We start from the raw sequence: 26,337 nt of genomic DNA, 5'->3' as shown, positions 1-26,337 counted from the left end.
AAAAGATGGAGGTGAAGGAGTGGAGGAATATTATAAGGATGTGTTTGTTGCACCGGGCTATCTTGGACTGGACTAACTTCAAGGACTAAGCTGGATTAACTTATTAAAACGTTTGGTGCAGTGTCGGACTAAGAAGTATGATAGAAAATTTTCAACATGCAATTCACAAATTTGACATCAAATTAGCACAAACGACTCAATTTGGGTCCAAACAAGAACTCTTTCTTCTTCTTCTTCGCTGGAAATTACAAGCAGGAACTTTTTCTTCTTCCTCGTTGGAAATTACAAGCAGCAACAACCAATTGCAATTTTCTTCCCACAATCCCAAACAAATTTCCTACATAATCTGCTTCTTCTTGTGAGAAAATCGCAATTTTCTCTCTAATCTAATCCCCAAATTCAAGTTCACTCTTGATGCTTGACCAAAAAATTTTAAAACTTGACAAGAAATGCATATCCAAAATTTCTATTTTCCTAATGAAAATTTGGGATAAATTGCGAATTAGATTTAAGAAATTGAAAATTGGAGATAGAGATGGATGAACCCAGCCGTCGAAAATCAAGGTCGAGGTCGATGCCATCGAAAATTGGAGACAGAGATGGATGAACCTAGTCGTAAAAAATCGAGGTCGAGGTCGATGCCGTAAAAAATTTGAGACAGAGATAGATGAACCTATCCGTAAAATTTTTTCTATCTTCTAAGTTCTAGCTTTCATTGAAGCCCATGCCGTCGAAAATCAAGGTTGATGAACCCAAGGCAGCAAAGCAGACAAAGGTGAGAAAGGATGTAGCAAGAGTGGACGAAGGCAAGAGAGGATGATGGAAGGTCTTAGCTAGTCCCGTGGGTTTCGGGGTCTCTCGCTAAGACCGGCTAGTGAAGCCGTTTGTGAAAGTGGGTCCCACCTAGTGCCATTAGGGTGCGTTTGTTGCGCCGGACTGTCTCGGACTGGACTAGCTGCCGGGACTAAGCTGGACTGGCTTAGACTGGACTAAGCTGGACTAACTTAGTGAAGCGTTTGGTGCAGTCTCGGACTAAGAAGCAGGATAAGAAAAACAGTACTGTTCACCAGATTTGTGTTTGCTTAGACTAGGACTACAAATTTTTGTCATTGTGTAATAGAGTAATGCTACAAATCTCATGATATGGGTTAATTGGAGCATATTTTTGCCATGTATATTATGAATCTTAAAAAAAATTGACAATTGTTTTGTTTCTATTACCTGCTAATAGAATTGGGTTTAATTTGCAAATGTAGCTTGATTTAAACTCTATCACCCAACAGGAGAAAAATAATAGTGGCCAATACATGCAACTTCAACAAATACAAGTACATAAGATCTCCATAATTTAGAAAATCCTAGTTAACATTAGTTAACATTAGCCAAAATAGATCTCCATAATTTACAAAATGGCTAGTTAACATAAGCCAAAATACTAGTGCAAAGCTAAGTTATAAGTCATAACATAAGACTGTATGATTAATAAAATACATCCATGTTAACGTTAATAAAATACATCCATGTTAACATTAGCCAAAATCCTCATCCGCTTGCGTTGTCTCTTAAAAGTCTTTGGACGAACACTTTCTTGAGTTCCGGTTTGATTGCCCTGAACACTCCCACATTTTTTGGTTTATCCAAAATAAGAGACAATGCATCAATTTGATCCATAGGAGAGAGACCCATTGCTTCAAGTTCATTAGCTATGTCAGTATGATCTGCAGTACCTTGAACTAAAGCTTCAGTTACCATTTGCATCATCTTCCCACTTTCAACATAAAAATCTTTCAGTCCACTGATAATTGCCTCGGTTCCATCACTTGAACTTCCCACAGCTCTTTTCCTCTTTCTTTGGCTATTTTCAGATGGGGTGCTTTGTTGGCTTTGTTGGTTCATTGAAGAAACAAAATTATCACCTCCAATATCACTTTCACCAACATGATCATGACTTTGTTCCTCCACCATTTGAGCAGGGGTTTCGGCTACATTACCCGTAGCCCGATCTTTTCCAAATATATATGCAAATCTATCAAACAGTGGAAAAGGTTTGCTTCTCCATCCATCGGCTTCTTTATTTCTCTAAGATTATATCAACATAGCAAAACTAAAATTTAGCATGCGTAACAAATATAGGAGCAAGAATATAACTAATGCATAAATAAAATAGGATATGAACCTGCACATAAGTTTGCCATGCGTCATCACTGTCAACTTCAACGCACTTTTTGACATCATTCCATGCAAATCCACTTGTGTTTATCATGTCAACGACCATACTATATGTTTTTTTCCATTTCTTCAACTTGGACTCAATATGTGGATTTGCCTTTATATTTGAATGAGGACATAAAACATTGACAGCTTTTGCTATTTCAACCAAAGTACCTTGTTTGAAAGCACCGGTGTCACACCGTTGCTTCCGAGCAACAAAATCCTCAAGAACTCCTAGTAATACTTCTTCCTCAAATGCTTCCCATTTACGCCTTCTTCCTTTTGGCTCTTGAGTAGCATTCAAAATATTTTCGTTATCCATACCTAAACAAAAAATATTTTAATGAAGGAAAATACCATACAAATAATCAATTTGCATAATATCCAATCAACTTGCATAATATCCAATCAACTTGCATAATATCCAATTAATTTGCATACCATCCAATCATTGTGCTAATATCTAACAAATGCATGATAAAAAGGAATACTAAAATAAAATGTTATCATTAAAACATATAGCTAGTTCGGTTGCTGGTTCCTAATTGCTCTCCACTCATTATACATTTCCTCAGCCATATCATTCCTCATTGCAGTCCACTGGTCCGATGATTGAACACTACCAACATATTCACCTTCTTCTGTATTTTGTCCATCTTCTATTATTGGCAAATTCTCCATTGGATCTACTGACATCTCTTGCCTAATAAGATTGTGTAGTAGGCAACAAGCGGTAATTATTCGACCTTGTGTCCTTATCGGATAGAAAGATGGACTCCTTAGTATCGACCACCTTCCTTTTAGCAAGCCAAAACAGCGTTCAATTACATTCCTTGCCTTAGAATGCTTCATGTTAAAATATTCTTCCTTATTAGAAGGTGTTCGTCCCTCCCATTCAGATAAATGATAAGGTATTCCTCTATAGGGTGCAAGGAATCCTTCACCATTTGTATAACCACCATCTACAAGGTAATAACAACCTAATGAAAAAAAAAAACAAACCTTATTAGTGTTTTGTAGTTGACAAACAGAACTAAACCTAACTTAGAAAGTTGAGACTAAGTAATAGTCTTACCCGCTGGTACCTTAAAACCATTAGGCCTACTAATTGCATCATGTAGCACTCTAGAGTCTGATGCGGAACCCTCCCACCCCGGAAACACATATATGAACTGCATATCTCCTGAACACACACCTAACACATTAGTTGCGACTCGACCCTTTCTTGTTCGGTATCTTGGTTTGTCAATTTCAGGTACATGCACATCAATGTGTGTTCCATCCAATGCTCCCAAGCAATTCTTAAAAATAAAAAATAAAAAACTTTTTGTTAATTTATACAAAGGGAATGAAGAGTTAAAGCTTAAGGAAAATGAAAAATATTTCTCATCATACCTTAAAACATCGCCACCTAGCATCTGTAGAATCAATAGGCACAGGCTGTGGGACTTTTAGTAGGAAACCTTGTAATCGCAAAATTCCTTGCAATACGCTATTGAAATACCTACTTATAGTCTCTCCCGACCTATAAAATCTACCGCCAACACTACGATTCTTAGTATGATGTGCTAATATTTGTAAAGTCATACACACCTGTTCCTCTACAGACACCAAACCATCAGTTTTTACCCTCCCATCTTGACGAAGTAAGTCGCATAATATGCCAAAAGTCCTTCTATCCATTCTCAATTCGTTAACACATTCAGTATCAGTATTCCCTATTATACCATTCAGATAACACAAACTAATCTCTCGTCTAATAAGTGAACGGTTAGTCAATGTGGGTCGTTCAACATGTCTCTGTTTGCCACGTAGCATCATCACCACAAGAATCGTACAAATACAAATTGTTTCCAAATAAGACATCTCTAACAATAAGATCAATAAAAGCTTCCTTCGATCCATATCTATCCAAACAAAAAAAAAAACAAAAAACAAATTAACTAAATCATTAACCCGAGGCAACAAATATACATATGGCGTTGAAAAAAAAAAGTTTTCATTAACCCGAAGCATCATATTCAAAATGTTCTACTCTTATACATCTATAAACATGTGTCTAAGAACACTAGTATGAGGATTGCTATCATTGCTAGGCATTGCATGTGAAAAGGGAAATTAAAGGACACCTGTAATGCAGTAGCCTTAGCCTTAGCCTTCCGTTTATGCTCATCTTCTCTGCAACCAACAACCACAACAAATTGCAATTCAGCATCAACCCCACACAATACAAAACATTCACATTGTATACACAGTACATACATACACACTGCAAACACAGTACATACATACACTGCATACACTACACACACACTGCATACATACACACTGCAAACACAGTACATACATACACACACTACATACACTGCATACACTACACACACACTACATACACTACACACACACACTGCATACACTACACACACACCCTGCAAGTACACACACAGTGCATACATACATACACACACTGCATACACCCTGCATACATACACACTGCATACACAGTACACAAACACACACACTGTATACACATTGCACACACAGTACACAAACACACACACACTACATACACTACACTTACACACACACTGCATACACTACACACACACCCTGCATACACACTGCACACACACACACTCACACTCACACACTGCACACACACACACACACTACATACACTACACTTACACACACACTGCATACACTACACACACACCCTGCATACACACTGCACACACACACACAAACTGCATACACACTCACACACACACTGCACACACACACACACACTGCATACACACACACACACTGCACACACACTCACACTCACACTCACACACTGAACACAGTCACACACACACACACACTGGACACACACATACACACACTGCATACACACACAAATTGCACACACACACAAACTGCACATACACACACTGCATACACACACAAACTGCACACACACACAAACTGCACACACACACACACTACATACACACACACACTGCACACACACTCACACTCACACACACTCACACTCACACACTGAACACAGTGACACACACACACACACGGGGACAGAGTGCAACACACTCTTACCCTCACACACACACTCTGTTTTTATACTCACACACACACATTGCATACATACTTGCATACACACACACTGCACACACACACACACTGCACACACACACACACACTGCATACATACTGCATACATACACACACACACACACTGCGCACACACACACACACTGCACACTGCATAGACACACACACACTGCACACACTGCATAGACACACACACACTGCATACACACTCACACACACACTGCACACACACACACAAACTGCATACACACTCACACACACACTGCACACACACACACACACTGCACACACACACACACTGCACACACACACACACACACTGCATACATACTGCATACATACACACACACACACTGCGCGCACACACACACACTGCACACACTGCATAGACACACACACACTGCATACACACTCACACACACACTGCACACACACACACAAACTGCATACACACTCACACACACACTGCACACACACACATACACACACACTGCATACACACACACACTGCACACACACTCACACTCACACACACTCACACTCACACTTACACTCACACTCACACACAAACACACACACACACACACTGCACACTTACACTCACACTCACACTCACACTCACACTCACACTCACACTTACACACACACTGCATACATACTGCATACATACACACACACACTGCATACATACTACATACATACACACACACACACAAACTGCACACACACACACACTGCATACACACACACACACTGCACACACACTCACACTCACACACTGAACACAGTCACACACACACACACACTGGACACACACATACACACACACACAAACTGCACACACACACTGCATACACACACAAATTGCACACACACACAAACTGCACACACACACACTGCATACACACACAAACTGCACACACACACAAACTGCACACACACACACACACACTACATACACACACACACTGCACACACACTCACACTCACACACACTCACACTCACACACTGAACACAGTGACACACACACACACACGGGGACAGAGTGCAACACACTCTTACCCTCACACACACACTCTGTTTTTATACTCACACACACACACTGCATACATACTTGCATACACACACACTGCACACACACACACACACTGCATACATACTGCATACATACACACACACACACACACTGCGCCCACACACACACACTGCACACACTACATAGACACACACACACTGCACATACTGCATAGACACACACACACTGCATACACACTCACACACACACTGCACACACACACACACAAACTGCATACACACTCACACACACACTGCACACACACACACACTGCATACACACACACACTGCACACACACTCACACTCACACACACTCACACTCACACTTACACGCACACTCACACTTACACTCACACTCACACACAAACACACACACACACACACAAACACTTACACTCACACTCACACTCACACACACATTTTACACACACAACTCACACACACATTTTACACACACAACTCACACACATACACACAAAAACAGATTACACACACACACACGGACATATTACACACACATTTTACACACATAACTCACACACACACACTGCAAATAACACAGGTTACACACACACACACGAATAGATTACACACACATTTTACACACACAACTCACACACACACAGATATTACACAGGTTACACAGATTACATACACACACACACACAAACACACACACAGAGAGCACACACCTGAGACTAATCTCAATTTCATCTTATGAAAACCCCAAATTCTAATCTCAATTTCACCTAAATAACAAAACCCTAATTTGTTCAATTGCAAATCCACTTGTATATTATGAATTTCTCAAACCCAAAACAACAAAATCAAATAAACCTCAGTTAATATCACAAACAAATCCACACAAATCGACGAAAAAAAATCGAAGATTCGAAGCTTACCGACTAGAGGCAGATGACAGCGACCAGATGCAAGGACGACGATGAGCGTGAGGACGATGTGGGAGCACGGCAAGGACGACGACGAGGGCAGACGCAGAGATGAGGACGATGTGGGATGTGAGATGTGGGAAGACGCGGTTTCTCTGGCTTACGAGTCCGCCCGAATTTGGGATCCCTCGTGAAGAACGGCTAAGCCCCCCCTTAGTCCTAGCGAATCCCACCTAAGCTCATTAAAGCTAATCCCGGTACCCACCAAACACTGGACTATAGTCTAGTCCAGTCCAATCCCAGCGAATCCTGTCAAACAAACGTGCCCTTAGTGTTAGTCTCGCAAGCCACCAAACACAAGACTACATTAATACTTAATCCAATCCAATCCAATCCAGTAAAGGCTAAGAAGGGCAAACAAACACCCCCTAAGAGGATTGAGATGGGTTTGAAAAAGTATGCCAATGAAAGGAGATGGAGAGGGTTTGATCTTATTGTCACAAGTTATGTGGTTGGTTTTATGCAGGGGAGTGGAGGAAAAATTATGACATTGTTGAACAAATTTCTAGCTCCAACCCTCACTTTATTGCTTTTGAAGAAGGCTAATTTTGATTGTGGGAAACTCATCATATCTTAATGTGAGACACTATTCTAGTACTGTTACCAACAGTTCAATTGAGTTCAAAAGCAGCCATAACCAACATTTCAAATTAAATGGCTTTTTATTTTTGCAATCTTTTGATCTAACGGTTCATATATGTTTTTTTTAATCGAACGATTGAAATTTAAATACCAAGGTCAAAAGAATAAATAAATATTTTAAAACATGTCCACTTAAAAATTATTCCAAACTCTATATATACTCATTTATTTGTTCATTTGTGTTATGATTTGTTCCATTTTGAAAATTTTGTTAGAATTTAATTTTTTTAGGTTAAAAAATTTGTAAAATTAAATTAAAATCACATAATTTAAAGTTACAAAAAAAAAAAAAATTTGTCGAAAAAAAAAATCAGGATTAAACCCATTCCACTACACATTAATACATTTTATGCCTTAAAATTTAGGTCTCGAGGGTTGTGTGACTTTCACTTTTCACCAACGTAAATTTTATCTTTTAGAGCATTTTCAAAGGAGATGTCAAAATCCTAGATGGAATGCCACTGTGCATAGCTGACATCAAAAGTCTATTCAATCAAAGTGTTATTTGTTGACTGGATTTGAATGTTTTGTGATTAGGAGTCAAATTTGACATCAATGTCAAATTTATTTTTAATTCATTCTAATGGTGTGTCCCTTATTCTAGTAACATTTCAACTAATAAAAATTTTGTTTCAACATTTTTTTATTAATTGTAACCATTTAAAATTCTATTTAAATAATAAAATAATATTTGACAATTTAGTTGGAGAAGTTCAAAATTTGACATTCGACTTTAGATTGCCACATCAACCATTAATTATAATTTGACACTTATAATTCAACATTTTCTTTGAAGATGATCTTAGTGGGTCTAAATATTTGAATTTGGGTATAAGGGTTTGAGTTGGTTCAAGTATTGGTCGGGAGAAATCGCAGGGCCTGCTTCAACTATATTAAAGAGAGGCTATGAAAAAAACTTCAAGTATTGGTCAGGAGAAATCGCGGGGCCTGCTTTAACAATATTAAAGAGAGGCTATGAAAAAAATTTCAGGGCTGGAAAGGCAAAACACTTAGTGCCATAGGGAAAGAGTTACTAGTGAAGGTTGTGGCTAAAACCATTCCATTGTATACCATGCATTGCTTCCTACTTCCAAAGTACTTTTGTGATGAGTTAAACCAATTAGTGGCCTTTTATTGGTGGAATGAATCGGATAATGAGAGGAAAATTCATTGGATGACTTGGAATAAGCTTTGCCTCCCAAAATCTGAGGGTGGATTCTCGCATTTTCTATACCTTTAATCCAACCCTTCTTGCAAAACAAGAGTGGCAAATCATTTTTGAATCTTCATCCTTAGTTGCACGAAGTCTAAAGGCTAAGTATTTTGCCTGATTCTTCTTTCATGGATGATGTGGTTTGGCCTAATGCATCTTTTGTGTGGAGAAGCATATGTGCTGCTAGAGAGGTAATTAAACGGAGATCTAGGTGGTAGATTGGTGATGGAAGTACTGTCAAAGTGTGGGGAGATCACTGGATTCCTCAACCCTTAACCTTTCAATCTTTCTCTACTAAGCATGCATACTCTACCATCTCTGTTGTTCGAGATATGATCATTGATGATGCCAAATGGAATGTGAACTTACTCAACTTTATACTGCCTTTTGAAGAGGTTGGTCTTATTCGAACTCTTCCGCTGAGTATGTGGTCAATGGATGACAAGCTGATTTGGCATTATGATAAAAAAGACAAATTCACTATTAAAAGTGCCTATCATGTGGCTCGGTAATGGATTTTCCTTCCATCTCTATCTTCATCGTCTTCATCCCTTTACATCCATTTTTCTACTTTGTGGGATAGATTATGGCAAGCTAGTGTTCTTCCCAAAGTTAAGATGGCGACATGGAAATTATCTCAAATATTGTCCCTACGGTTGGAAACCTCAGTCTTGGGAGAGTCCTCATTGATCTGTTATGTGTGCTCTATGAATCGGCCACAGAATCGACGCATCACCTTATGCTTGAGTGCCCACTCACAGTTAGTATCTGGCGAGCCTCACCCTTAGCGTTCCACCTTTCTCACTGGAATAGATGCTCCTTGAAGGAATAAGCTCTACTTATAGCGTAAAATCTAGTGAAGTTGGACTTCAATTGTATCCTTATGTTATTTTAGGCGATTTAAACGTCCAAGAATGCTAAAATTTGGGGTGAGGTTCCTAATCCGAATCCTATGGTGGTCACGGGTCGTGTTGTGGATTGGTGGTAGGATTTCTTGCGTGTGACTTGCTCTCATTCTCAACCAGTTAGCCATGGTGTCCCTCCTTGATGGTATTGTCCTCCAACTGGTAGACTGAAACTTAATGTAGATGAGGTCTGGGATAAGGAACAGTGCTTAGGTGGAGTGGGGATCATAATCAGAAATGCTGAAGGAAACTTTGTGGGTGCGGCTAACCGTGTTTTCTTGGAAGTGTTTTCCCCTGTCTAGGTGGAAGCATTTGTCATGCAAGTTGGTCTTGAATTGGTGGTTGAACATGGTTTAATTAAGATTAATATTGAGAGTGATGCGCTTCAGATCGTTTCAGCAATTTTGGAGTCTTCGATGAACTTGTTTCCCATGGAACCCATCATCGAAGATACCAAATTCTTGCTGTCTTCGGTCGTTGAAGCTTTGGTTGCCCATATCTGCTGTTAAGCAAACTTGTTAGCCCATTGTTTGGCCCGTTTTGCCCTCCATCTAGGATGACTGTACTTGGTTAGATAAACCTCCTTTTATAATTTTATTTTATTTTATTTATAACTCAACCTCCTTTTATAATTAGTGATCTTCTTGTGTAGAATGTTTCTTTACCTTGTACCAATTAGCCTTACTGGCTTTATGAAATATATGCCGTCCTTTTCAAAAAAAAAAAAACATTGTCTCAGATTTTTCTTTTAGAAAAAGAAGAAAATCCAAAAGAAAAATAAGAAATGAAAGAAGCGACGCCGTATAACATCGGCCTTCACTTGTCTCTCTCACTGTTCCTCGTTCTCTCTCTTCTGTCTCGCATAAACTTGCAGAGGAGGAAACCGTAGCAAAACCCTGGTTCATCAGTCGCCAAATCGATTCCGATCAGCGCGAGCCGCCGCCAGATTCAAGGTAACTTTGCCTTAATTACAATGCAAATTTCGAATTTTTCGGTTTTATCTTCGTTCGTCGTTCGTTAAATCCACGTTCTGTGTAATCTGGATACAGTCTCTTCAAGATGACTCAAGACGTGGAGATGAAGGAGGTCCTGGCGCCTTCCAACTCAGTTTCTTCGACTTCTCCGTCAATTTTACACAGTAAGTTCACCATCCGCATCCATATATATATATATATGTATATGTATATGTATATGTATATGTATCTGCAAAACACTAATTTTCCCGCATTTTTTTTGTGGGTTGAAGTAAGTTATTGGTATTTATCGAACTGGGTATGTGGGATTTGACTTGAGATTTTCAATTTTTACTGGTTTTGTTAGATTTGAAGGAGATTGCTTCACTCCTTGAGACTGCTGCTTATACCCGGGAGGTTAGGCGGATTGTGCGTGCCGTTAGGCTAACGATGGTGTTGAGGCGGAAGCTGAAGGTTTCTGTGATTTCAGCATTCCTCAGTTTTGCCCTTACACCGGGATCTGAGGTTCATAGCCGTTTATCGTCCTTTCTTCCCAAGGTGATTTTGGATTTACCGTGTTGAATTTTGGATTTGAGCTGGTGTATACGATGTTCTTGTTTTGTTTCGAGCACTGTGAAAGTGAATTTTTGGTTGTACAGGACGATGAACAGGATATGGACGTTGATACCGCAACATCTGCTACTCAAGTTCCCGCAAAACATGCCTTGCCAGAGCTAGAGATGTACTCCTACTTGCTTGTGCTCATTTTTCTGATTGATCAGAAGAAGTACAATGAGGTGAAGCAATATACTTATAACATGTTATTACATATGGCTCTGGATTGTTTACTTTTTAAAAGTTTAGGCTCTTATATTTGTGATAACATTGAACTTGCTGTCTTTTAGGCTAAAGCTTGTGCCTCGGCAAGCATTGCTCGTATTAAGAACTTGAATAGGAGAACCATTGATGTTCTGGCATCCAGGCTGTACTTCTATTACTCCCTTAGCTATGAACTCACTGGTGATCTTGCAGAAATTAGAGGGTGAGTTGTATGTTATTGCTATTTAAAGATTCCTTTTGCTTGTTTTTTGATTTACTAATGTCTTTGTATTAAGGACAAGGTCTGCAATGTTTCTGAGTTTCAGTATTTAACTTATTCCTATTACGACTAATCTTTTCACTCATTCATTCACAGAAATCTCTTGAATCTTCACCGGATTGCAACTTTGCGCCATGATGAGCTGGGTCAGGTAATTTTTTTATATTGTAAGCTACTGTGCCTGTCCCACTGGTTTCTAACTTGTGGATAACAATGTGATGCAGGAAACACTTCTAAACCTTCTGCTTCGCAATTATCTCCACTATAACCTGTATGATCAGGCAGAGAAACTGAGGTCCAAGGCACCTCGATTTGAGGCTCACTCCAACCAGCAGGTAATGCTCAATTATTTGAATCTATATCTTTAAACTATGTGTCTAGGATCACCCTTGTGTGTGAATGTAAATGTATGGTTCAGTCTTATTATAATTTTATAATCAACTTCTAACCTTATGCATATTCAGTTGTAAAACAAATGTGATGTAACATAGGTACCATTAGATGTTTTCGGGTGACATTGTGTTCATTGAGAACGGTGTTGTTTCCTTGAAAATGGTTTCTTTCTTTAGTTTCTATTTGGGATCATTTGTATTTGGTGCACTGCTTCTTCATCTCATTTGTAATTTAGATCTTCTATTATGTTTTATATTAACATTTTCCATTTCTTATTAGAGAAAAAAAAAAAAAAAAAAAAGATGTTTTGTGATGACATATGGTCTTTCTTGTGTTTTTCATTCTTCAACTGTTATTCTCATGCTTATTATCAATGGATCACATAGCTACAACCTCTTTGGTTTTTTCATTAACAAAAATCATATTTTTATAACGTGCTGGTCTATCTTGTGGTTTTGCCTTCTTCCACTGTCAATCATTGCTTACTATCACATCCCTCCTCCCGCGCTCTGTTACCATGCAGTTTGTGAATAAATATTACTCTTCCTTGCAACATACATTTTATTTTGCTTCTCTTGTTTGCTTACGACTTTAAGGGAAACAAGGAGGGTCCTTGGGAAGTATGTGGATTTACCACGGGACTGTTTTCATAGAGTCAAATTTGTACTAGCTTGGTTCAAAACATTGTGGTAGTGAATGTACACATCAGAACCAGAGCGTGTATTACCTCAGTGGTTCTCTTTATATGAATTGTAAGATGCGTATTCTGATATGCCAATGTTTTGTTGCAGTTCTGTCGGTATCTCTTTTACCTAGGAAAGATCAGAACAATTCAGTTGGAGTACACTGATGCAAAGGAGTCCCTCCTGCAAGCTGCTAGGAAAGCCCCTATAGCAGCCCTTGGTTTTCGGATTCAGTGCAACAAGTGGGCAATCATTGTACGCTTGTTGCTTGGAGAAATCCCTGAGAGAACCGTTTTTATGCAAAAAGGCATGGAGAAGGCTTTGAGGCCATACTTCGAACTAACAAATGTAAGTCTGCATTTCTCAAAAACCTTGAACTCTGAATTCCAAACTTTACTCTCGTCAAGTTTGAGAAGAATTTTGTTTTTTCTGTTGAATAGTAGTAATGTCGACCCCACTTAGTGGGAAAAGGCTTTGTTGTTATTGTTGTTGAATAGTAGTAATGCAGTATATGAGGCTGGGAGGGTCTACTTGGAATCAACTCCCTGAATAGGCCATGAGCTTTTTCTACTGCTGGTTTTGATTGAGACGATTTATTTTTCAGGCTGTGAGAATTGGTGACTTGGAGCTTTTCAAAAATATTGCAGAAAAGTTCTCGAATGTATTCAATGCAGACCGAACCCACAATTTGATTGTTAGGCTGCGACATAATGTCATAAGAACTGGGTTGCGTAACATTAGCATCTCTTATTCCCGTATTTCTCTGGTTGATGTTGCTAAAAAGTTGCGATTGGACTCTCCAAACCCGGTTGCTGATGCTGAAAGCATTGTGGCGAAGGCAATCCGAGACGATGCAATTGATGCCACTCTGGATCATGCAAATGGATGGATGGTGTCAAAGGAAACTGGGGATATCTACTCTACTAACGAGCCCCAAGCTGCATTTGACACAAGAATTGCATTTTGCCTCAATTTGCACAACGATGCAGTGCGAGCACTTAGGTTCCCACCAAATTCCCACAAGGAGAAAGAAAGTGCTGAGAAGAGGAGGGAGAGGCAACAACAGGAGCAAGAGCTTGCAAAGCACATAGCCGAGGAAGATGATGATGAGTTTTGAAGAGGTTATATACTGAGAAAGCCGGCCATCCACTTTCTTTTCTGAAAATGTATCAAGAATGTTTTGAGTTCCTTGTCTGATTGACTCGGATAGCGCCTGTTTCCGTTTATGTTACAGATTTATCGTGTTGAGCCTGACCTGAGCGACCTCCTCTTTCCGTTGAATATGATACGAACATCGAATATTTTACATTTCACCATTCATTGAACATGTTTTATCAGGTTACCAAAGTAGTTCTCTCTTGCATGCTGTCTTTCTTTCTTATGTTCCCTGTAATATGACAATTGTTCAAGTGGCATATTGCCAGCGGTCTTTTTTACGCTTATGGTTGAGAAAGTTGTGTCGTAAACTATGTAATTTTGGTTCAACACATGATGCCTGTGAAGTCTTTTTTCTTCTTGTCCGGCTACTCGGTAATCGGTATTGACTTGTTTAGGTTGGATGGTTATTTATATCACTTTTACGTTATTATCGTTTTCATACGTGCATATGGAGATGGAATTGTTTTCATTTGTGTGCCAATGTTCAAAGAAAAAAACGAAAAGACGTTGCAAACGAAGAACAGGGAAGATGAAAGCCATATCCGGTGAAGCCAAATGCTACAAATTTTACAACGTTATATTGGAAAAGAAGAATCACAAATTGTTTCATCTCTAGTAGAACTGAAGTTTGGGATACAAAACATGTGATCTTATCTAACTCCAGTTCGTAGGTGAGAAAAGCGAATGAACTCCACCCGTTCAATAAAGAAAGACTCAGAATGTTCGGTTACGATCCTGTTGAGATCATTCACCCGGTTGAACTCATGCCAAACGACTTGACGATTGTGCTCACCCTTTCTGCAAAGGTTTTCGAGGTTATCTTTTTACCTGGCTCATGAAACGGGTTTGAAATTGCATCCACATAAGCGGCATGGAATCTCCTGAAAAACTATAACACAAATAAACCAATTAGGGGGATTATCCAAACCTTGTTGCATATATAGACAATACTCACTAAAGATAGCATACCATGGAACATATTTAGCACTTACGAAAACTAGCGGCCACCCACACTATCAAAATGGAAGAATAGTGAATCATAACCAATTAAACAATCGGCGTAACCCATACTCCAGAGCACCATAGAAAATCCCATCCAAATAATTCAAGAATTCATATTCTCAAGAAACATAACGTCTGCCTACAGTTGTTTAAGAAGTACATGATGGCGGGAAATAAACATGTTAAAACGTTCGGGTAAATTTGTCACATCTGCATTTCTTGTCAAGGGAACTACTGTCGCAATATTTTATATCACTTATTCTCGCATCTCATTTCCAAACTATACATGAACTAAGGTGGATTAAGAGGGTTTTCAATCTCTGAAAACCATATGACTTCAATCAATCTTTGGTGAGAACCAAATTTTAATCAATTTTATGTACATAAGCACGAAGTCATGACTGCTTTATGAACATTCTCTCACTGGAGGAAGCAAAAACTGAGAAATCAATTTGCATTCCACTGGCTAAGTGGCTATACACCTACAAGAAGCAAGTTTTGCAAAGTGGAATCTTTAACATCCATTTGCCACTCAGATGACAAAAGAAATCTTGCATTTGTCTTCCATGACAAAACAAAAACAGTAAACACAAAACACAACTCTCATCAGTCTAATTCCGCTTAAATCTACACAGTCCTCCGAAGTTCCAGTGCCCTAAATATGATCGGGAGTTCCATTTCTTCCTATACACTTGTCCTTTCCCAAAAAAAAAAGAAGGAAACCTTGTTTCAGAAGTATGCATATAAACATAGCAACTAATTTACGTTGGAAAACATCGTAGCATTGATGAAAATTTCTGAGTGAATGCTGCATCATGTTTAATTTTTCAGAAAATGAGTAATTCAGAAAGATGCAACACTCAGAGCAATACTCACATTTCTAACGTCGGCATCTTTGACATCAAGATCAGTAGTTACCAAGATAAACTTCACTTTTGTATTAGTCAAATAGCCGTACCTGCAAACAATATCACCATATAAGAACACCAAAGATCAATACATTCATGCTAAACATACACAACAAAAGTACTCACACTTTGTAATTCTCAGTTGGATACAGCAGACCCAAGAATGTCTCATTCAATGTTGGCCCGGACTTTTTCGGATTGTTCACTACAAAATCACACAAAAATACACAAACTTTACATAAATTCTAACTAAAATACACAAACCCAACATTCAAAGGTCTAATTTTTCAGCTAAATAAAGCAGACCCAAAAATGATTTCAGTGTTTAGTGCATTTCTAATTCGATCGAACAGCAAAATCAAAACTATTTAGCAGAACCCAGAAGTAAGAATTTCAAAAGTAACGTAGACCCAGACCCATATCCGAATCTTGAATTTTGTTTACCTCGCTCGTCGACGACGTCGAGGGAGCAGTGGACGATGTGGTGGAGCTTGAGGGCGTCATCGGCGTCGGTGAAGCTTTGAATGTAAAGTGGGTTGTTCTGGTGGCCGACGACGGCAACGCAGACGATCATCTTCTCCGGCTCGGCTTCCCCGTTTGTTTTGCTTCAGTGGTGAGATGAGAGCGATATGATGCCGCGTTTCCACGGTCCCGGGAGTTAGCTACGACGTCGTTTGCTATATACGGGTTGGTGGATCTAGACCGTCTACATCTCCCCGGGTTTAACTACATTTACAGCGCATTGTTTTGGGCCTCAGGCCCATACAGAAAGTTTAGAAAGAAAAATAAAGCTGAAGATTTTAAGTACGATACTGGAATGAAAAAAAATAAAACTATGACCGTATTAGGGTTGTCCATTGCCTTGAGGTTATCACATAATTGGCAATAAACCTCTTTTTCTAGCAAATGTTGTGTTTAATAGTGGTGAAAAATGAAGATTTTAATCTATGATTAATTTCTTACGAAAATATGATCATTTGATTTACAGGGTTATCCGTTATCACTTTTCTAAGAAAAACTTTAAGTTCAAGTTTTATAAACCATAATTGTTAGAAGAGAAAAAAAAAATTCAATAGGCTTAAACATTTATAAAAAATAGAATGGTAATTTGCTTGTCCTAAAGGATGATTTGTAGACCTTGAATCAATCCTCCCTTGCAAGAAAAGGCTACCTTGCCTTGTCCTTCAATCCCTCACTATTCTCCCATTGTCCAAACAAAGCATAATCAATTTTCTTTGCTTCAAGTCTTCAAGTATTCAAATCATAATTAATATTTGATTAATTTTCCAACAAAAAAAATTGAAATTAATTTAATGGTCTTTTCTCAAAAGGCATATACCATCTATACCCCCATTTTCAATACAATTTTTGGTAACCTTGGTCATCACATTCTTGGATCTTAGTTTTGTTGTAATTTTATAAAGAAAATATGCAATAAAAAATACATAATAAATGGCATAAATTGTAATTTGAATACAAGATGACATTTTCACATCAAACTAGTAAATGAGAGTTTTCTCAGTTGATATATGATGATAGGGGGTGAAGCCTTGAAAGTATATTTGTATATTATAATTTACAAACCCTAACACCCAATTTAAGTATATAACTTCTTAACTTGTAGATTAAAACATCTATCGTGCATTTGATGTCTTATGTTCTATTTCCCTTACCATTGCTTGACCAAGTATTTGGTTTTAAAAATCTAGAAATGGTATTTCTTTCTCTTTCTTGTCTTCTCTTATTACGTTGACCGTATATATGGGTGAACAACAATCGTAATTGAATTTTTTATTTCCATCTTAACTCTTTTTTTGACAAACGATAAGGTTAGTAGATTAAATTGTTAAATGTTAAGGGTAGATGGATCGATGGAAATCGTACCTAAACCAAAGTGCATAAATATTATAGTTTTCCGTCACTGCAGTAAAACGTCATATACTCTTAGTTTCTTAAAAAAATATATATTTTTGTTTATTCTAGGGTGAGTTGTGAAGTTTTTCTGGTTACAAATTAATAAAAATAGAAAATAACAGGTTCACCTCCCCAATTAATTAAGAGGGGAAAAAAAATCTGGGGACAAGGATTGTCTGCCTTCCCACTTCTGGTGCCCTCCCGTGCTCTCCTGTTTTATGTGGTCACGGTTAAGCCACGTTAACATTTTATATATATATTTTTATAAAGATAATAAGACAAAAATAAAAAGTAATAGAAAATGTTGACGTGGTTTAACTGTAACCACACAAACAGGAGAGTACAGAAGAGGAAGTGGAAGTTCAGACAATCCTTGTCCAAAATCTGGAGGTGAAACAGAATTTAAAATGTCATTATTATCTTTTTCTTAAATAGAAGCCTCTCTCAAATCAACATCATCCGAATTACGAGAATACCCCTTATGCTGCTTCCCTTCCAGCTCACAGCTTTATACCCTCCGTTCAAAAAATCTAAAGGCTCTTCCCATTCTCTCTCTCCGTCGTCTTCCTCCTCCATCAGAGTCTCTCTCTCTCTCTCTCTCTCTCTCATCGAGCACCCAGATTTCTTCAGGTATATTCTCACATAACCCCTCCTGCAATCATCTAATTACATGTAGCTCCAAGCTCCATTTTAAAATTATTATTTTGATTAATTTTCATCGTTTTTCTCATTTACTTCCGATTTCAAATGGGTTGGATTGAAATCCATGATTAAACACACAATCTAATAGAGATGATATTTTATATTGGTTTTTTCTATTATGCTTTTGCCATTTGTATTGTTTGATTGTTGGGTTTGTCTGCTAAATGTGAGCTGCTCTCGGCTTTCTAAGCTGCAATTTCATTGATAAAATTGGTTTTTTTGTGCACCCAAATCATCCTCTATGTTGTTGAATCCGATTGGAATATTGGGTTCCACGTTATTATCGGATTCGCGCCTTGGTTTGTGCTTGTGAATATTTCTTAGCTTGTTGTGATTGGATTCTGATGTTAATTATTAAGTTTCTTATGTTGGATGAATATCATGTATTTGGACATGTGTCTTCTTGTTGAACTAGTTTTTCCGGGTTGAAACTTTTCGGTGTAGACTTGTAGTTTAGTATTGGTTTTCCATCTGAGAAGTAGGTAGTCACATGGATTATGTGTTAATCTGATGTTATTAGACTCTTTTTATAACAGGAACTTTTTTAAGTAACTCACTTTTTTGGTTAAAAAAGTAGTAATACGTAGAACTCTATGGTTGCCCAGAAGCTGTTTTAAAGGTTGAAACATATGAGTCTAGCTTTATGATTAAGTTGATAAATTATCAATGATAAAAATGTGTTTCCTTTCTCTTAAGAAGATGATAAATCTCAAAATTTTGCTATTCGTTTGGGTTGTATATGATTTCAGCTTGACGTTAGGTACCACATTTATCGCCTGTTGTCAGATTTTGGATGGGAACCAAGGAGCATGACACTGTTTTTAAAGATGACGAGCCTACTGCTATTGACCACGATAATATTTCGTTGAGCCGGGTTGATTCTTCAACAAGCACAGTTCTTTGCGATTCAAATGTAAATACTGAAAGTAATGAAGTTAAAAAGTTAAGTGAGACTGTCAGTAACATTAACAATACCCCATATATTTATAGACAAGATGTCGTCAGGAGCAAGAGTGGTATGACTGGGATTGTGACTGAGGTAGCTGGTGATTCAGATTCTGATAGTAGCATCACTGATGACGAGGATGACGATGAAGATGATGACTACGACGATGATGAGAATGAGGAAGAAGGTGGTAATAACAATAATACCACTCATGGGAATGGTGACAAGAACAAAAATGGTAGTAATGATAAGACTGGTCCCCTTCCGGCTGACCAGGTTCGAGTACTTTGGACGGATGAGACTGAGTCAACCCAAAACATTAATGATTTAACAGTTGTTGATCGAGGGTTCTTACATGGGGATTTTGTTGCTGCTGCTTCTGACCCAACCGGGCAAGTTGGTGTTGTGGTGGATGTCAATATCTCTGTTGATCTATTAGCTCCTGACGGGTCAGTCATAAAAGACCTTTCATCCAACGAATTAAAACGTGTGAGGGAGTTCACCGTGGGTGATTATGTGGTCCTTGGTCCCTGGCTAGGTAGGATTGATGATGTTTATGATAATGTGACAGTTTTGTTTGATGATGGTTCTGTGTGTAAAATCATGAAAGCAGAGCCAATGGATCTGAAACCTGTTGCCAAGAATATCCTTGAGGATGTGCATTTCCCTTACTACCCAGGGCAGCGTGTGAAGGCAAGATCGTCAGTTTTCAAGAATGCTAGGTGGCTATCTGGCTTGTGGAAACCTAATCGTGTGGAAGGTACTGTTACTAAGGTTACAGTTGCTTCAGTATTAATTTATTGGATAGCTTCTGCTGGCTGTGGGCCAGATTCTTCTACTGCACCTGCTAAAGAGCAGATTCCCAAGAACTTGAAATTATTGTCTTGTTTTACACATGCAACTTGGCAATTGGGTGATTGGTGTCTTCTTCCCTCATCAGTGTCATCATCTTCCATTCCGTTAGACAAGGGATCATCAAATTTAGAACTTCATGATTCTGTAAGCAGTGACTTAGAACCTACTCAAATGGGTAGTAAGTGTGATTCAGAAGAGAGTGCGCTAGATGAACCAAATGGCAATCACGAATCCATGGATATCGATCCAGTATCTGTATTAGATGGAAACAATGGAAATACTGGAAGGAATACATCTGTTGAATCTAGTTTGTGTAATAGTTTATTGTCTGTTTCAAAGGAGCCTGTTCATGAAACCTGGCCTCTTCATCGCAAAAAGATCCGCAAAGTTGTGGTTAGGAGAGACAAGAAGGCACGGAAGGAAGAAAATTTTGAAAGATCCTTTTTGATTGTCAATACCAAGACGACAGTTGATGTGGCATGGCAGGATGGTACAACAGAACTGAAACTGGACTCAAAAGATTTAATTCCGCTTGATAGTCCGGGTGATCACGAATTTGTTGCTGAACAGTATGTGGTGGAGAAGGCGTCTGATGATGGTGATGATGCTTATGAAGCTAGGCGTGTTGGGCTTGTGAAAAGTGTCAATGCCAAGGAGAGAACAGCTTGTGTGAGGTGGTTAAAGCCAGTTTCCAGACCGGAAGATCCTAGAGAGTTTGAGAAGGAGGAAGTTGTGAGTGTCTATGAGCTTGAGGGGCATCCGGATTATGATTACTGTTATGGGGATGTTGTTGTCAGATTGTTGCCAGTTTTTGTCTCTGCACAAACTGCTTCAGGGACAGACTTAGATGAGGAACCAAAGCAACAAAACGGACCAAGTGATCTTAGTTCCACTTCTACAAAAAAGGAAGATCTATCCAGTGATGAAGCTTGTTTGGACTTCTCTGATCTTTCTTGGGTTGGAAATATAACTGGTCTTAAGAATGGGGATATTGAAGTTACATGGGCTGACGGGATGGTTTCTACGGTATGTTCATTTGCCTAATTTCATATTGTCACTCTTGTTTTCTTGTTCACGCTTTGGCTGTCAATCAACATAAAACTTTGTATCAATAACTTAGAATTATTAAATTGATAACATCATCACTATTACTTCTTAGTTCTAACCTCTCCTCCCCATAAAATGGTTCGGTTTACTTTTTGAAGTCCACTTAAAAATTCTAGTTCTCGGAAGTCCTTTTACCCGAGGGCTCCACTCCTGATGGGCATCCAGCCCATTCTGCGCCTCAGAAATGAAATCAAAAAAGACTTTAAGAGTGGTTTATCTTGTAGTGGAATTGTTAGTTATATTGATTAGGATGAAAGAATCTAGTCAAAGGGAGGGATGTAAACCATGTCATATAAATCTTCGATTCAATAGAGTATGAGAGAAAAGAGTAGAAACTTATGGGAAGCTTCTTATGGTAAGCAGCTGCTCGGAGAATGGTGGGTGTAAAACAAAATTGGGATCTTTTTCGAAGATATTAGTTTGGATTATTGTTTGATCACAAGATATTTTTTGTTCTTGGTTGTTTTACCTTGCTCTGGCATAAAGACAACTAAATTTGTGCTTGTTTTTCAAAATACAATCGTACGTCAAATTTTATGGAAGTGTTCCAATGTATTTCTCGTTTCTTTGATTTGTTATTAGGTTGGACCTCAAGCAATTTATGTTGTTGGCCGAGCTGATGATGATGACTCCATCGGTGCTGGAAGTGATGTTAGTGATGCTGCTAGTTGGGAAACGGTTAATGATGATGAGATGCCTGCACTATTTGCCCCTGCGAGTACAGAAGAGGTTTGTTTCTGTTTGAAATAGCTGTATGTTTAACCATATGTACAATCATATACCTACCCAAAAAATAATTACATGGTTATTTCATCTGGAAAAGAGGAGCTTTGGGCCACTAGGCCTAATTGTAATCCTCCCTCTTTAAGGACATGAGTTTTTGAGTTTATTGGCTTTTAAAGTAATATTAAAGTGACAGACTGGGTACTTGTATTGGGAAACCGATTCTGGTTACTTGAATTCATCATATTGGGAAACTGATTCTTCTTTAAGATGAATTTATTCTTTTCTTAGAGTATATTTGTATAGAGAAGACCTTAAATATACTTTATTTGGTTTGATTCTTATTGTTGAATAAGATGAGAAAGTTGTTGATGTTCAGGAAGTTCAGCTACAAAATGCCATTGGGATGAATTTTGAAGCTGAAGAGAGTGGAGAGAATAATTCTGGGAGGAACCCGGCATTGGCTGTTCCCTTGGCTGCACTTAAGTTCGTTACCAGACTGGCACATGGTATATTCTCAAGAGGACAAAGGAATTTGGATTCAAATTCTTTGGATACTGAAGGTGAGGGCGAAGGTGAAGTTGAGCCTCGGGAAGTGGAAATTGCTCAGGGAAGAGATCATGGTGAAGATTCCAGCTCTCAGAAATCTAATGTGGTGGATCCTTATGGTCTAGAAATAAATAAGGAAGAAGAGAAACATGTTACCCCACAGGCTACAGAAATGTTAGATGCAGCAGAAATTCTATGCAACTTAAAGACTGAAGAATCAGATTCTATAGAATGCAGTAAGGATGACGCTTGCAGTTTCAAACGCTTTGATATTGCCAAAGATCCTTTGGACCATCATTTCCTTTGTGCAGCCGGGCAGGTATTGTTTCTATATTAGTTTCAACCCCAATATTGCTTTGTATTCTTGAAGATCCTCGTTCTGTAGCATGGACCTTTTATAGATTAGGTATAATAGGCTAGTCAAGGATACATATTTTTCCTTTAAAGACGAGAAAGAAGAAATGAAAATAAAGTGGTTAGATATATTTGTCTATTTGATTTTCCAGTTTCTGTTCCTGCTTTATATTTTGTTTGACATATGAGGACTAATGAACTGGAAATTGTTACGGAGAACTAATAAAAAGTCTCACAAAACTTTTTTTTTTTAATCAAAAAACACTTAAGACCATTTTTCTTATTATTTAAGGACAAAAAACAAAAAAGGAGTCACACTTCATGAGGGTTTTGAATTAAACAAATGTCCTTAATAATAAAAGAGGTGCCCTTAATGATAAAGAAGTTGTCTAAGAGTATTTGAATAATTATTTTTCTTGCAATGGGCTTTATATTAATTTTCTAAAATTGGTTTGCCGCGACGACTAAAGCCTGTCATTCTATTCTGGCCTTATTAATAGGTCAACTGTCCTCATACTTCTAACCTGTTTTTCACATTAAATGATACTTACAGAATACCAGTGGAAGAAAGTGGTTTAAGAAGGTTCAGCAAGATTGGAACATCCTTCAAAATAACCTTCCTGGTAAGGGTTCAGTTTCTTATTTTGACGATCACTATCTGTCCCATTTTAGAAACACTTGATTTTAACACTAAATCTTTAAACAGATGGGATTTGTGTACGAGTTTATGAAGATCGAATGGATCTCTTGAGGGCAGTTATAGTTGGGGCTTATGGGACACCTTACCAAGATGGCCTCTTCTTTTTTGATTTTCACCTCCCTCCAGAGTACCCTGATGTTCCTCTGGTTAGAACTACTTTTTATTATTTATTAATCTTTGGCTATATTATCATTTTTTTTTCACAACATATGTTTTTTGGATTTGATGCAAAAAAAAAAAGAGAAAAAAAAGAGAGCCTTTATCTGTTGTTTTCTGAATGGATTTCTGTGTTACAGACAGCATACTATCATTCTGGTGGCTGGCGGATAAATCCAAATCTATATGAAGAAGGCAAAGTGTGTCTTAGTCTTTTGAATACTTGGACTGGCAGAGGGAATGAAGTATGGGATCCAAAGTCTTCTAGCATCCTTCAAGTTCTTGTTTCGCTCCAAGGGTTGGTGCTAAATTCTAAGCCATATTTTAATGAAGCGGGCTACGATAAGCAGGTTGGGACGGCTGAAGGAGAGAAAAATTCATTGTCCTACAATGAGAATACTTTCTTACTGAACTGCAAGACAATGATGTATCTTATTCGGAGGCCACCAAAGGTGATGTATCAGATATCGAATATTCAATTTTTATCTTGTTCCGTTATAAGATTCTATTTCATTGTGTGCATCATAAATGATCGTTTCCTCATATCTATGACTCATTAAAAAAAAAAATTTTGGTGATAGGGGTTCTATATTAGTTGGATATTACTCAATCTGTTCATATAATCTTTTCCGTTTGAGTTGGGTGTACCCCTTGAAGTATATGAGCAATATCCGTACATGGTAGGATAAAAAAGTGAACTGTATGCATTACATGGCACCATGAAAATATTGAATCTACTTGATGTTTTGTTTACATTTGCTAAATACTTGGGGAATGCTCTTCACGTTTTATGTTGTCTGGTAATTTTACAAAGAAAGTCCTATATGTTGTTTTTATCTTTGACTCAATAAAGTTTAGTAATAGTATTGTTGGCATGTCTAGGACTTTGAAGAGCTCGTCAATGACCATTTCCGGAGGCGTGGTTTTTATATCTTGAAGGCCTGCGATGCATACATGAAAGGCTATTCGATTGGTTCTCTCACTAAAGATGCCTCTCTTAGTGATAAGAGTGATGTAAATTCAACTTCGGTTGGTTTCAAGTTGATGTTAGCTAAGATTGTGCCAAAGCTTTTCTCGGCCCTGAGTGAGGTTGGAGCTAATTGTCAAGAATTTAAGCATCTGCAACAATCGTAGCATAGGTTTGAAGATTCTATTTGTCAAGATCTCGGATCCATCAAGCCAAAAAGGTCAATCTGTTTTGTTTCGTTGTTATTTTCTGAAGATTTCGGATACTTGTCAAAGGGTTTTCACATTCGATTTGAATTCATTTTTTCAAACTCAATAGAAAATTGAAAGCCTGACCCATTTTAGTTGAGACTTCAGGCTATCCCCAGGCGTATACACCTTGTCATTAGGCATACTATCTCCCGTTTTTGGCATACTGGGGGTTTGTCGAAGCAAAGTTGCTGGCACTCCCCTGATTGGGAGTGACTTTCGGCATCTGGTTGCTAGCTTATGTTGACATATCTTCTGGTAGCTTTTGGCAGGTGCTTTCTGCAGCTGCAAAAGCAACCATAGATTTGCATTCACTTTTCGGTTGCTCCCTCTTCGGATTTACTGTGTGGATTGGCTTCTCACAATTCACTCAATTCTTGCCTCATTTGTTCTATACACTTACAGCATTGTAATCAAGATTTAATTCGAAATCCAAGATTTTTAAACAATTTTTTTTCAGTTTTTAGAATGCTGATGGCTGGGTATCCGTTCGATTTAGCTATTTTGTTTTCGGTCAATTTGATCCATTGAGATGCATCTTTTACCATGGACTGCTTCCATATTGCGAAAGGGGTGTGACATTTACACACCCTTTCTTACTTCTCGCACACCCTTATAATTTTCGACTGTCGGATTGAATAAATTGAGGAAGATCAAGGAACATAAATCAACAAGGGGTGTGTGGATAGCACACCCCATTGCAAAAATAGAATGGAAAACCAAACCTGGAATTTGAAATTTGGGTAAAAGTTAGAATTTATAAATTGATATGTATTAATTCTCTTGTTTGGATTCATAAACATACAAA

General features: G+C 38.1%; 4 protein-coding genes across 9 annotated transcripts; 2 read left to right on the top strand and 2 right to left on the bottom strand.

The window, feature by feature from the left end:
- Window positions 1-1,329: 1,329 nt before the first annotated feature.
- Window positions 1,330-4,382, bottom strand: LOC139196458 (uncharacterized). Of its 4 annotated transcripts, none has more exons than XM_070822422.1 (5): window positions 4,341-4,382; window positions 3,607-4,118; window positions 3,287-3,512; window positions 2,177-3,191; window positions 1,330-2,079 (listed from the first exon to the last, which is right to left on the bottom strand). In XM_070822422.1, exons 4-5 carry the CDS (start codon window positions 2,531-2,533, stop codon window positions 1,543-1,545), a joined length of 894 nt encoding a protein of 297 aa, XP_070678523.1. In that variant the 5' UTR covers window positions 2,534-3,191; window positions 3,287-3,512; window positions 3,607-4,118; window positions 4,341-4,382; the 3' UTR covers window positions 1,330-1,542. The 4 variants fall into 3 exon arrangements, 2 of the variants coding, with proteins under 2 accessions (XP_070678523.1, XP_070678524.1); XR_011581380.1 differs by having other exon boundaries at window positions 2,386-3,191; XM_070822423.1 differs by lacking the exons at window positions 3,287-3,512; window positions 3,607-4,118 and having other exon boundaries at window positions 2,177-2,535; window positions 4,341-4,379.
- A 6,413-nt stretch (window positions 4,383-10,795) lies between these two features.
- Window positions 10,796-14,590, top strand: LOC103440794 (probable 26S proteasome non-ATPase regulatory subunit 3). Its single transcript, XM_008379502.4, has 9 exons — window positions 10,796-11,065; window positions 11,162-11,250; window positions 11,433-11,623; window positions 11,725-11,862; window positions 11,971-12,107; window positions 12,261-12,315; window positions 12,389-12,499; window positions 13,349-13,588; window positions 13,845-14,590. Exons 2-9 carry the CDS (start codon window positions 11,172-11,174, stop codon window positions 14,355-14,357), a joined length of 1,464 nt encoding a protein of 487 aa, XP_008377724.3. The 5' UTR covers window positions 10,796-11,065; window positions 11,162-11,171; the 3' UTR covers window positions 14,358-14,590.
- Window positions 14,591-14,917: 327 nt separating this feature from the next.
- LOC103440795 (uncharacterized) lies at window positions 14,918-17,038 on the bottom strand. Its single transcript, XM_008379503.4, has 4 exons — window positions 16,753-17,038; window positions 16,435-16,513; window positions 16,277-16,358; window positions 14,918-15,287 (listed from the first exon to the last, which is right to left on the bottom strand). The coding sequence occupies exons 1-4, from the start codon at window positions 16,880-16,882 to the stop codon at window positions 15,147-15,149; spliced, it is 432 nt and encodes a 143-aa protein (XP_008377725.1). The 5' UTR covers window positions 16,883-17,038; the 3' UTR covers window positions 14,918-15,146.
- Window positions 17,039-18,673: 1,635 nt separating this feature from the next.
- LOC103440797 (probable ubiquitin-conjugating enzyme E2 23) lies at window positions 18,674-25,978 on the top strand. Of its 3 annotated transcripts, none has more exons than XM_070820982.1 (8): window positions 18,674-18,852; window positions 19,674-21,751; window positions 22,415-22,561; window positions 22,935-23,423; window positions 24,012-24,081; window positions 24,165-24,304; window positions 24,455-24,766; window positions 25,197-25,978. In XM_070820982.1, exons 2-8 carry the CDS (start codon window positions 19,718-19,720, stop codon window positions 25,446-25,448), a joined length of 3,444 nt encoding a protein of 1,147 aa, XP_070677083.1. In that variant the 5' UTR covers window positions 18,674-18,852; window positions 19,674-19,717; the 3' UTR covers window positions 25,449-25,978. The 3 variants fall into 3 exon arrangements, with proteins under 3 accessions (XP_070677083.1, XP_028958037.2, XP_070677084.1); XM_029102204.2 differs by having other exon boundaries at window positions 18,686-18,852; window positions 19,711-21,751; XM_070820983.1 differs by having other exon boundaries at window positions 18,760-18,852; window positions 19,685-21,751.
- The last annotated feature ends 359 nt before the right edge of the window (window positions 25,979-26,337 follow it).

This window comes from Malus domestica, chromosome 05 (assembly GCF_042453785.1).
Source record: "Malus domestica chromosome 05, GDT2T_hap1".
In the NCBI taxonomy this organism is placed as follows: Eukaryota; Viridiplantae; Streptophyta; class Magnoliopsida; order Rosales; family Rosaceae; genus Malus; species Malus domestica.
Note: the sequence above shows the minus strand (reverse complement) of the source record. Positions and strands in the feature narration are given on the sequence as shown.

Excerpts from the sequence above, each read along its gene's own strand:
- LOC103440795 (XM_008379503.4), bottom strand. The coding sequence starts at position 16,882 with ATGATCGTCTGCGTTGCCGTCGTCGGCCACCAGAACAACCCACTTTAC. Across the intron at positions 16,514-16,752 it reads CGACGTCGTCGACGAGCGAG|TGAACAATCCGAAAAAGTCC; the intron begins GTAAACAAAATT and ends GTGATTTTGTAG. Across the intron at positions 15,288-16,276 it reads AAGATGCCGACGTTAGAAAT|TTTTTCAGGAGATTCCATGC; the intron begins GTGAGTATTGCT and ends TTTGTGTTATAG.
- LOC103440794 (XM_008379502.4), top strand. The coding sequence starts at position 11,172 with ATGACTCAAGACGTGGAGATGAAGGAGGTCCTGGCGCCTTCCAACTCA. Across the intron at positions 12,316-12,388 it reads GCCATGATGAGCTGGGTCAG|GAAACACTTCTAAACCTTCT; the intron begins GTAATTTTTTTA and ends AATGTGATGCAG. Across the intron at positions 12,500-13,348 it reads AGGCTCACTCCAACCAGCAG|TTCTGTCGGTATCTCTTTTA; the intron begins GTAATGCTCAAT and ends GTTTTGTTGCAG.
- LOC103440797 (XM_029102204.2), top strand. The coding sequence starts at position 18,704 with ATGCTGCTTCCCTTCCAGCTCACAGCTTTATACCCTCCGTTCAAAAAA. Across the intron at positions 18,853-19,710 it reads GAGCACCCAGATTTCTTCAG|ATTTTGGATGGGAACCAAGG; the intron begins GTATATTCTCAC and ends GCCTGTTGTCAG. Across the intron at positions 22,562-22,934 it reads CCCCTGCGAGTACAGAAGAG|GAAGTTCAGCTACAAAATGC; the intron begins GTTTGTTTCTGT and ends GTTGATGTTCAG.
- LOC139196458 (XM_070822422.1), bottom strand. The coding sequence starts at position 2,533 with ATGGATAACGAAAATATTTTGAATGCTACTCAAGAGCCAAAAGGAAGA. Across the intron at positions 2,080-2,176 it reads CATGGCAAACTTATGTGCAG|AGAAATAAAGAAGCCGATGG; the intron begins GTTCATATCCTA and ends ATATAATCTTAG.